We start from the raw sequence: 12020 nt of genomic DNA on the forward strand, positions 1-12020 counted from the left end.
CTGCTGCTACGTATGATCTTGGAAGAGGCGGTTTGTGTGTCTGTGCACATGTGTTTGTGTGTGTGATTGTACATGTACATGTATACACATGTGTGATTGTATGTGTGTGTGTGATTGTGTACATGTGTGATTGACCCTATGTAAGTGAGGGAATCATTTTACCAAAACACAAATCAAGTACATAGTGTAATTCATCGGGTGTAAGTACTGAGTGCACTCAATTACCATCTAAATTATACTCATAAATTCTGGCTGTAAACCACATGGGGGTGGTTGGGGGGGGGGGGGGTGTTAAGGGATGCTGCTTCCCACCCTCCCCCTCCCCAATGCTATTTTCTTTCTCTCTCAAGCTGTGCTTGCTATCGCTTCCCTGGAGTATTTCAGTCTCCGCATTGATTGACTTTTTTTTTGTTTTTCTGGTTTTGTTAAATAGTTCTGCCTGGTGGGTCATTATCTGGTGAGTTCTGCATAATTCATTGATAGAAAATATCAGTGAACCCAGAGGGGTTGAAGGCTTTTCAATAAATTAACCCTTTTCAGCGTGTTTTGCTGCCACAGTAGTTGGTGAATGCAGCAAAATGGAAGAGCAGAAGGAGAAAACGAGTGAGAGAAAGACAGTTTGCTCAAAGGTGAAGGGGAGAGTGATAGAGAGAGGGAATGAGTGAGATGGAGCAAATGGGAGACTTAGAGATGCGGATGGAGAGAGGCCAGGAGTGATAGAACCAGAATTAGAGGAAGGGGATTAACAGAGTAAGTCAGAGTGTTAGAAAGAGAAAAGATAGAAACAGACATAAAGGGCTGTATTTAACCGGCTAACTGATGGTGGCGGATTTGCAACTGGGGGCCGCATCGGGACAGCCCTTAGTGCATTGCTGCCATCGAGGACGTTTCCCAAGGCAGGCTTATATCATGGATTGGTTGCCTGATCAAAAGATGGGCAGTTAATTAACATGGTTAAGGTCCAAATTAACCTCCCTACTGTGTGCAAAAGCCCCTCACTCAATAGAAATGGCCCCCCTGTGGCAGTTCGGAGGTAGTGGGGGGGGGGGGGGGGGGGGAATAGCATCAGAGATAGAGGCTCCATGCTACACAGAGTGGGTTGTGTGTATAAAAGAGGCTGCAATAATGGCTGAGACTAGTCCAGTGGAAGGATTTATCCTCCATCCATATGCATCTTTGGCCTGGATTCTTTTTATTTTTAATAATTATCTTTATTATTGTCACAGGTAGGCTTACATTAACACTGCAATGAAGTTACTGTGAAAATCCCCTAGTCACCACTTTCCGGCGCCTGCTTGGGTACACAGAGGGAGAATTCAGAATGTCTAATTCACCTAACAGCACGTCTTTCGGGACTTGTGGGAGGAAACCGGAGCACCCGGAGGAATCCCACGCAGACACGGGGAGAACATGCAGAATCTGCACAGACAGTGACCCAAGCTGGGAATCGAACCCGGGACCCTGCCTCTGTGGAGCAACAGTGCTAACCACTGTTCTACCGTGTTGCCCAAAGCATATTTGCTTACTGCTGTGCAGGCTAGTGTGGTCACCTCCATGTCGAGGTGTTCCCAGGGTCTCCGACCTGCTCACCTCGCCCTTTACTAGATGGTGGGCATGGAGGCGGTCAACTCGGAAGCTGCTTCCAGGGCGGTTGCTCCACTGGTTTCACTCCCAGCCAGTGCATAGGGACCCGACTTTGGAATCGCGAAGTTTGTGGCAAAATCCAGGCCAATAGAAGCAGACTGTGGCAGAGATCGGAGGAGGGGAAGAGGAAGGGAGGCAATAAAAGAGAGGAGAAAATGAAGGGTAACCAAAAGCTTGGTCCAACAGATGGGTTTTAATGTGGATCTCAAAGGTGGGGTGGGAGATGACGAGGCAAAAGTGAGGGAATGCCTGAGCATGGGGCCTTATGAGCAATTTACAGAAAGCCAGAGTCAGTAAAATTGAAAGGATGGAGTTGGGGATTGGAACAAGTTAGAGAGAGAGGGAGAGAGTAAGATGCAAGCTTCTGAAGGGATTTAAGCACCAGAATTTCAATTTGAAGCATTGCGACGTCGGGAAGCAGTGTAGGTCAGCAAGGACAGAGGTAATGGCTAATGGAGACTTGTCCCAGGATAGGGTACAGACAGGAGAGTTTTAGACGAGCTGGTGTTTCTGGAGATGGGAGTGAGAAGGTGACCAGGAGAGCATGGAAGTGGCAATGACTTGGATGAGGGTTCAGTGGGGTTGAAACCGGACATAATTCTGGAGATTGAAATACGCAGACTTTACGATGGAAGGTATTGGACTTGAAGCTCAGCTCAGGGTCAGATAAGATGCTGAGATTTCAAACAATCTTGAAAGAAGCGAGACAGATAAAGACAGAAAAACAAAAACAGAAAGATAGAGTTTGACAGGCACAGATTATATTCTTGCCCAACATGCTGCATTTATCTATTCTGTCAAGGATCACTAGAGAGCCATCAAGAAAAGTAGCTCTGGCTGATTTCCTTTCCTAATCTAGGGGTGTTGACACCACTTGGAGCCCACCAGCTGAAATCAGCTAATAACACATTTCGAGGATTGAACCCGAGACCTTCCTGATCCTCGGAGCTCAGGACCAGATTGGGTGGCGTATCGGCTGACTGAGGCACGAGGGAGTTGAGATTTGAAATGTAATCTATCGAACAGTAACCGAGACCGAAGGGTGTTGATGTATCCAGGTCTGCTTTGTGCACTGATCTGGGCTCTTGTTCCGAGGTTGGATCGATCTTGTGCTCACTCTCTGTGGGGGTGGGCGTTGGGGGGCGGGGGTGGGTTGGTGGGGTGTGCGGAGGTCAGTCGATTGCATGGTTGCTCGGCCTGCTGATGCACAGTCGGTGAAATTGATTTTGCTGCTCATTCCCGTTAGCTGAAATCCTTTAGTGGGAGGAGAAACATTTTCAGAGATAATGTGCAGCAGGGCTCTGCATCTGGGCAGGAGCAATGTGCAAAACACTGATCTCTTTTTAAAAGATTGTTCCCTGTGATAAATTACCTTTGGTGGGGCTTCTATTTTTCTTTCTGTGTTTGTCAAATGGACTGCTTTAAGTTGTGGCTGAAGTTGATTGCTTCATCACATTTATATCACAGATTCTACTTTCTATGAACCTATCCATGGATATGGAATGCATCCGTTAACCTTCATTCCAACATGAAAACAGCGACGACACTTCAAGAGTATTTGAATGGTTTTTTGAGGTTCTGGGGATGGACTGAGTTTGTGAAAGTGCCTGCAATGCAAGTTCTTCATTCTCTTTCTTCCTTTACTCTAGCACTTAGAGTCTTCAGCCATCTTACAGCTTCATTCTTCGGAACCCCCAATCTTGCTGCTGATCTCCCCATTTCACAAACCTTCTCAAAAGCCTCCTCATCAATTTGACAACAGTAAAAGTAAGTGCAAGTTATTGAAAATGAAATGAAAATCGCTTATTGTCACAAGTCGGCTTCAAATGAAGTTACTGTGAAAAGCCCCTAGTCGCCACATTCCCGGCGCCTGTTCGGGGAGGCTGGCACGGGAATTGAACCGTGCTGCTGGCCTGCCTTGGTCTGCTTTCAAAGCCAGCGATTTAGCCCTGTGCTAAACCGCCCCTATTGCTACTTTGGGGTCGGGTTTCCTGTAGTATATATAGAAATACCCTGTTTGCTGTTGATGCTGTGGTCAAAGTCCTCTCTTTGCTGGAGAACCAAACACCATCTTGACGTCTTTACATCTAACATTTGGGCCAGGTGCATTTTTCTCAATGTGACAGGTTTTCAGTTTAAAGTATTTCTCTGCCAAGCCCATATCAACTTGCCATGTTCAAACTTATTGTCCAAATGCACTTTGCTGCCTTTCATTTTTCTTGTTACTTCACTGAGAGCACTGATAAGCACTTGTACAGCATTTCCATAAGCATTAGGCATCATCTGGCACCTCACGCAAGTGCCAATATTTTTTCTGTTACAAAAATATACTTTGTACAATATCTGAAAGAATATTCCAAACATTTCAAAATGGCCATGACAGAAAGTGCAATAATATTCACGTTTCCTGCACAGATTATCCTGCACTCTGAGGTGTTTCAATACAGTCAAAGGAACACTCCAGACATTTCAAAATGGTCACGACAAAAGGTGCAATGGCATTTAAGTTGTCTACATTGATCAAGTTGCACTCTGAGGTACTTCAGTGCAATTGTGATATAGGTAATATTCACCGTATACGTTCAGTGTGGGTCATACAGTCCGAGGGTTTCCATACAATTCCCCTCCCCTCGGTACACTATGGGTTGAAAGGTCATAGGCAGTGACCTTCCCCCTTTGTCCCTCTGTGGTGGCTGCCCCAAGGTTTAGTGCATCCCTCAGCACGTGGTCCTGGGTTTTGGAATGTGACATAGGGTAGGCTACTGGATTCTGAGCTGCTTCAGAGCTGAGCCTGATCCAGGATCTGGTTGTCAGCTTATACACACGTTCACTGAAGGGCCATCAGTGGTGGGAATCCTGTCCAATACTTTCATCCATGCTGACGCCCAGCCAATGAAACACAGTTCAAGGGTTGGCCTTCCTGATCTGTATGGTTTGGCTCTACACCGGATGGAACAGTTAGTCCCACGGGAGAGCGAGCTGTAAATAAACATTAATGAAACCACCTCTCCTTTCGAGCATAGGCTTGAAAACTTGTATTAAATAATAGAATATTCGTCCAAACTGAACTCTTCTTGTGCTATCAGGGCTCATACAGTTGTAAAATGAAAAAAAAAAGAAAATCCAATATACTGGTTGGAGCTCAAGAAAATGGAGCAAGAAAACATATTTATGAGAGGTCAGGTTTGATAGGATCAATCTGTACCTGAGGGAAAAAAGTGTTAGGGCAGTGGAGCTTCGATTGAGAGAGCTTTCCTTTTTAAAATTATTTACGTCTCAGTGCAGTAATGTGTTTACTGATGACCCTGCTTATAAATCAGCTTCGCTGCAGCAACAAAGGCCTCTCTTAAGCAGTAAAGGTTTCACGTAATTAATATCTTTATTGCTGTCAGTCCCCTTGCGTTCAGTGCTGTTTACTTTATTGACCCCTTGGGCTCAAATCTTCAATGAGATTGTTGGCCAAATGGTCACATGGACGAAAGTAACCAACTGCACACCAGACTGAAGTCAAGACCAAGTTCCAAGTAATTTGTATGGGAATGTGAGAACCGTGTAGGACAATCCATTTTGCACTCTAGTCTCTGATTGCTCTCCTTTCTCCGATATATCGCTTGTTTTGTCTCTCTTTATCTCTTGCCTTTAATACTATATGGTCAATGGTACTGCGAACTTTCCTCCCTTCTTTGTTCTAAGCTTCAAGTATGCCACCAACACTCCTGATTCCTCTCAACTCTCAGGCTGGTTTGATGCTGGTTGCATTGTGAACCTTCCCTTATTCTTGTCTTATTATTTATTGCCAGTCTTCTCCTGATTCCTCTCCCAAACGGATAGAATCTGATTATACGACCTTTGATACCTCGCCCAAAGTTACAACTACCCAAGGATGACATAGAAATCAGACCTGAACGCACACTTCACCAACACTCACTCATTTTCTAGTGCAGAATTTGCTGGACGTCATAAGCAACTAAAAACCCAGGGGCTGGGAGGTCAATTGAATGATTCTCCTGTTGCTTGATTGGAGATCAGTAAACTTGGAACAGCGCATAGAATTAGAAAGAAAATAGCACAGAAACAGGCTATTTAACCCAATCAGTCCAGACCAGTTTATTCCCCATTCAAACCTCCTCTCATAACTCTATGCTCCCTTCTCCCTCACATGCATATCTAGTCTCCCCTTAAATACATCTCTGCCATTCATCTCATTCATTCTTCTTCATGTGGCACCAAGCTTCACATCATCCGGGTAAAGAAGTTTCTTCCAAATTTCCTATTTGATCTCTTGGTGATGATCTTTTATTGATGGTCCTAATTTTGCTCTTCCTCACAAGAATACTCAAGTGCCCACTCTCATCTTGCATTATAAAATAACCTCTATTCGGTCATCCCTCTGTCCTTCTTTAATAGAAACATGACCAGTCAGTTCATTCCTAATTGGTATAAATTCACATATTTGGTGTCATCCTTGTGAATCTCTCTTGCAGCTTCTCCAGTACTGCTGTACTGATGCTATGACCAAGAAAGCACAATAGCGCCTATACATCCTCAGGAAGCGAAGGAAATTCAGCATGTCCACACTGACTCTTACCAACTTTTACAGGTGCACCATAGAAAGCATCCTGTCTGCTGCCTCACAGCCTGGTATGGCAACTGCTCAGCCCAAGACCGGAAGGAACTACAGAGAGTCGTGGACATAGCCCAGACCATCACACAAACTCACCTCCCATCCATTGACTCTGTCTACACCTCCCGCTGCCTTGGGAAAGCGGGCAGCATAATCAAAGATCCCTCCCAGCCTGCTAACTCACTCTTCCAACTTCTTCCATCAGGCAGGAGATACAAAAGTCTGAGAAAACGCATTAATACATTCAAAAACAGCTTCTTCCCTGCTGTTACCAGACTCCGAAAAGACCCTCTTATGGACTGATGGATTTATGGACTGATCTGATCTCTTTACACATCTTCACCCAAGGCCTGGGTCTATGTATTTACATTGTGTACTTTTATGTTTGCCCCATTATGTATTTTCTTTTCACGTACGGAATAATTTGTTTGAGCTGCACGCAGAATACTTTTCACTGTACCTCGGTACATGTGACAATAAACCAATCCGATCCAATCCAATTCCTTTTTGTAATAGGGTGAATAGAACTGTACACGTTATTGCACTGTGGTCTATCCAAAGATACAACATAATTATTAGCATAACTTCTTCATTATTCAATGCTATCTGTCTAGAAATAAACCCGAGAGTTGATTTACTTTTTAAAGATGGTTTCAATAATCGGTGTTGCGACTTGTTTAGTGGTTTGTGCATTTGTACACCCAAGTCCGTTTGCTCCTTTGTTCCATTTAGATTCTTTTCCCCCCCCAAGTAATAAGTGACCCGATTATTCGTCTTACCAGATGTAGTAACCTCTCACTTAACAATGTTGAAAATAATTTATCAACTGTATGTTCATTCTGCAAGTTTACTAATGGCCCCTTGTAACTAGTTGCAGTCCAGCTCAGTTTTGACTCCATGTATCTTTCACAAATTTAAAATTGTGTTCTTGATTTCAAAGTATAAATCATTAATGTAACTTACGAGCAACCCCAGTGCTCAGTAGTGAAATATGGAACATTTGTGTTCAAATCCTTCCACAATCTCACCCCTCCCTGTCTTAGTGACGTCTTGCAACAACCCTTTGAGAACCCCTCCATTCTGGCCTTGTGTCTATCCTTTCCATCTTTTGCAACACCAGTGGCAGCTATGGGCGCAATCTAATGGCCCAACCTAGGCACGCGTCACAGCCGGTAAATCGCGCAAGAGGCCTCTCGTGCGATTTACCCGGCTCGTTATGCCTCATGAGATCTAATGGGATCTTGCGAGGCGTCGTGATCTGATCCCGCCCATAGTTAGCCTCACTTAAATATATTCAACCGGATCTACCCAGCGCCCGGGATCGAATGACCTCACCTTGGAGACCCCGGCCACACTCTATTTAGCATTGGTCTCCACAAACATGGACCAGGCGGTCCATTTGGGAAGGTCTACCACAGGGCGGCATGGTGGCGCAGATGTTAGCACTGCTGCATCATGGGGCCGAGGACCCGGGTTTGATCCCAGCCCCAGGTCACTGTCTGTGTGGAGTTTGCACATTCCCCTCGTGTCCCCACAACCCAAAGTGATGTGCAGGGTAGGTGTATCATCATAGAATCATTGAATTTACAGTGCAGAAGGAGGCCACTCAGCCCATCAAGTCTGGAAAGAGCACCCTACTTAAGCCCACACCTCCATCCTATCCCCTTAACCCAACCTAACCTTTTTTTAAAAAAAAATAATTTTTATTGAAATTTTTACAAAATATAAACATCTCAACTCTATTAACAAAACAACCGTGGTAACACCCCAAGAACAATACTCACCCAACTTCAAAAGCAACTACAAACAAAAGAAAGAACCAAAAGAACACCCAAACAACAAAAGGGAAAGAGATAACACCCGCCACATCCCACAAACCCATGTACACAGTTTTCAGTTCTCCCTCCCACCGATCCAAACCCCCCCCACCCCCCCCCCCCCCCCCCCCCCCCCCCGGGTTGCTGCTGCTGCCGGCCTATTTCCCTACCGTTCCGCCAGGAAGTCCAGGAAAGGCTGCCACCGCCTAAAGAACCCTTGTACTGATCCCCTCAGGGCAAATTTCACCTTCTCCAATTTAATGAACCCCGCCATATCATTGATCCAGGCCTCCACGCTTGGGGGCCTCGCATCCTTCCATTGGAGCAAGATCCTCAGCCGGGCTACTAGGGACGCAAAGGCCAGAACACCGACCTCTTTCGCCTCCTGCACTCCCGGCTCCACTGCATCCCCAAAAATTGCGAGTCCCCAGCCGGGCTTGACCCTGGATCCAACGCCCTAACTTGCATGTACCTAAACATGTTCCCCGGGGGGAGCCCAAACTTCCCCTCTAACTCCCCCAAGCTCGCGAACCTCCCCTCCACAAACAGGTCCCTCAACCTCCTAACCCCTGCCCTGTGCCAGCCCAGAAATCCAACCTAACCTTTTTAACACTAAGGGGCAATTTAGCATGGCCAATCCACCTAACCTGCACATCCTTGGACTGTGGAACGAAATCGGAACACCCGGAGGAAACCCACGCACACACGTGGGGTAAGTGCAAACTCCACACAGACTGTCATCCGAGGCCAGAATTGAACCTGGGACCCTGGAGTTGTGAGGCAGCAGTACTAACAACTGTGCCACCGTGCCGCCCTGAATTGGAAAACAAATAATTTGGTAATCTAAATTTATTTTAAAAATGGGAAGGTCTCCCAGGTGATCGGTGGCCCCTGGATAGTTGGCCCCTGGGAAGGCTGGTACCCTGGCACTGCTGATGCCACCCAGGCATCTTGGCACTGCTAACTTGGCACCTTGGCAGTGCCACTTAGGTGCCACCCTGGGAGCCCAGGTGGCACTTTCAGGCTTGCAGTGCGAAACTGCCCAGGCGGCATCTTGCCCGTGCCAAGGATCAGGCCCGGGGATGCCCTGCCCTTCTGAAGTGGGGTGAGGTGGACTCGAGAACCCCTTAATCGGAAAGTTGCAGCATTGGCGGGGGGGGGGGGGGGGGTCACGTTGGGGGGGGGGGCACAAGAGATAGGGGAAGCATTTAAAAATGGCACCCCAATCTCTTCCTGCACTGGAGAGTTGAACTCCTCAGTGAAGGAAATGAAAATAAGTGCAGCCTCGGCAGGGGCCTTCCTCGCCGAGGCCCAACAAAAAGAACAGAGTCGCGTTTAATAGCAGGGTTATTCTCGGCGCTGAAAGCGCTGGTAAACACCCGCTAAACGGGCCCACAAGGGGGGTCTGTGTTTCTTTCCCCGTTAAATTGCACCCTCTAATTGCAATCTTCCCAAAACGGAGCAAAGTCCTCGAGCGAGCGCTTTTAGCCGTATGTTTCTCACAGTGCCGAGCAACGTTTGGTTATTCAACGTGACTCGCATTGAATAAGGGACCTGAACGGGTATGCATGGCTGAGGCCACACATAGCCTCGTTTTTTAACAATGGGGATCTCCGTTCGCCAAACTCCCTGTTGTAACGAGCGATAGGGATGCCATTTTAAAATATCGCCCTGATCTCTGAGGCCCACAAAAAAATCCCCAACCACCCCCCAGCCTGGGCAATATGGATGGGTCCCGAACCACCTCCCCCCAACCCCCACACACCCCAACACTGAGCAACTCCAGCCCAATCGTACACGTGCGAAAAATACCAGCTTAGCAGTGCCAACCTGGTACACTGGCAGTTCCACCTGGGCAGTGCCAAGCTGGCACCCAAGTGGGACTGCCTGGGTGCCAGGCTGGCATTGCCAGGGTGCTCAGGTGTCAGCAGTAGTGCCAGGGCACCACGCTGCAAAAGGGCAAGCAGCTGCGGTCCTCCCAGCCCCTTGGAGACCCCCACAAGTGCCATTCTGTCTGGTCCCCGTTTGTGGGGGCCAGTACCAAACGTCGCTCACCCGAGGTCTCTGAGGCAAAGGGATTGAATCCCTTGGGAATGTGCAGATTCGCCAAAAACGTGACCCTGCCCATTGTGAGCGGGATTCACCTTGCAACTTCTCGCGAGGCGTTACAAGCCGGTTAGATCCCGGGGTCTTCCGGCTTTCACCAGCTACGCTGCGCCATGGCAAAATGCTTTTCTGGTGCAGCATGGCTGGAGGATCGCGCCCATTTGATGTCTTTACCATCCTGGCCCTGAAGCTCTGGGATCGCGGGCAGGATTCTCCCATCCCGCGGCGGAATCCCCGCGCCGTCGTAAACGCCGTCCCGTTTTACGATGGCGTCAGAGGCCCGATCCGACAACGTATTCTGGCCCACAAAAGGGGCCAGCACGGGCGCGTCGCAAAGTGCGGGGGGCCTGGCGCCATAGCGACGACATTTGTGCGACGGTCCGATGATGCTGCGCCGAGTCGCTTAAAATTTGCGCGAGTGCCGCAAAGTCACGAGTCCGGCGAGGTGGGCGCCCTCCGCCATGCCGCCCCGAGGTTCCGTGACCATGACCTCGAAACGCTGCTGGACACGGTGGAAGATAGGAGGGCGATCCTGTGCCATCGACGTGGCCACCAGCACCCTGCCCGCACAGTGCGGAGGAATTGGCGTGAGGTGGACGTTGCGGTAAGCACGGTGGGGCAAACCCCACGGATGGCCGAGCAGCGCCGCAAGAAGATGCACGACCTGACGAGGGTAGCCGGGGTGAGTACGCCGAGACGTGCCCCTGGCACCACCCAACCCCTACCCATATGACCAAACGCCGCCCCCCCCATCCAGGAGAGTTGCCAAACCCCCACTTGACCCTATTAGGCTGCATACCCCTGAGAGTCGCCGTGGCTGGGTGCCCAGTGCTCCCATGTCATCATATAGGCGGCACCTGCGCGGGATGCTGTGTACCAACTAACTCTGATGCTTTGCTGCCCCTCCCTCCCGGGAGTAGAATGCCCACAACCACAGGGAGCGTGCAAGAACTGGAGGGGGGTCACCTGTACTGCACCCCCTCACAGTACACGAGCAGAGGGCACTGCCCCTTGCCAGATCGGAGGCGCACCAGCAAGTGAGAGTCCCCTGGGCAGCACGATGGCGCGGTGGTAGCACTGCAGTCTCACGGCGCCGAGGTCCCAGGTTCGGTCCCGACTCTGGGTCACTGTTCGTGTGGTGTTGCTCATTCTCCCCGTGTCTGCGTGGGTTTCGCCCCCACAACCCAAAGATGTGCAGGGTAGGTGGATTGAACACACTAAATTGCCCCTTCATTGGAAAAAAATGAATTGAGTGCTCTAAATTTTTTTAAAAAGTGAGTACCCTGCCTGTCTACACCCTCCCCCCTCCCCCCGCCCTCCCAGCACTCACCCTCAACCCAACCTCCACCCCCCCCCCCAGCACAACTCCTCACTCCAGTCCGTGTGTGTAATGATACATGCTGCATAGTGTGTTTTAGGGCCTGCCGCAGATCGTCCCGGACCGTCTGGAGCTGCTCGGACCACACAAGTGCCAGGTCCAAGTGCCCCCAGGGACGGACGCCACGGCGGGAGAGCAGACGGCAACGAAGGCCTTCCTCCGTCACTCTGACACAGCAGTCGGACGTACAGTGGACAGAGACCCAGGACAGTGATGAACAAAGGACGGACACCCAGGACGGCGACAGCCCCGAAATGGGGATGATGGACACTGACACGCACGACAGCCAGGACTGTGACGCACAGAGGACGTCAAGCCAGGACAGTGACACACAGGTGACGGACAGACCGGACAGTGCCTCTCAGATGGGGGAAAAAGAAAGAACACCGCCCCAAGGGTTGACGCAGGAACCACATGACTCTGGGACCGATGACTACCCTGACTTGGCGTC

The 12020-nt window shown here is 49.2% G+C and overlaps 1 protein-coding gene across 3 annotated transcripts in view; it reads left to right on the forward strand.

Moving 5' to 3' along the window:
• Window positions 1-12020, forward strand: part of mn1b (meningioma 1b) — a 248643-nt gene that overhangs the window by 130872 nt on the left and 105751 nt on the right. The window contains exon 2 of one of the 3 annotated variants that reach the window (XM_038780965.1): window positions 3294-3411. The exons of the other annotated variants lie outside the window; for them this stretch is intronic. Within the exon in view, the coding sequence (XP_038636893.1) occupies window positions 3294-3400 (107 nt within the window). The 3' untranslated portion in view covers window positions 3401-3411. The remainder of the gene's footprint in view (window positions 1-3293; window positions 3412-12020) is intronic. 3 annotated transcript variants of the gene reach the window in all.

The sequence above is a fragment of the Scyliorhinus canicula genome, chromosome 1 (genome assembly GCF_902713615.1).
Source record: "Scyliorhinus canicula chromosome 1, sScyCan1.1, whole genome shotgun sequence".
Taxonomy (NCBI): Eukaryota; Metazoa; Chordata; class Chondrichthyes; order Carcharhiniformes; family Scyliorhinidae; genus Scyliorhinus; species Scyliorhinus canicula.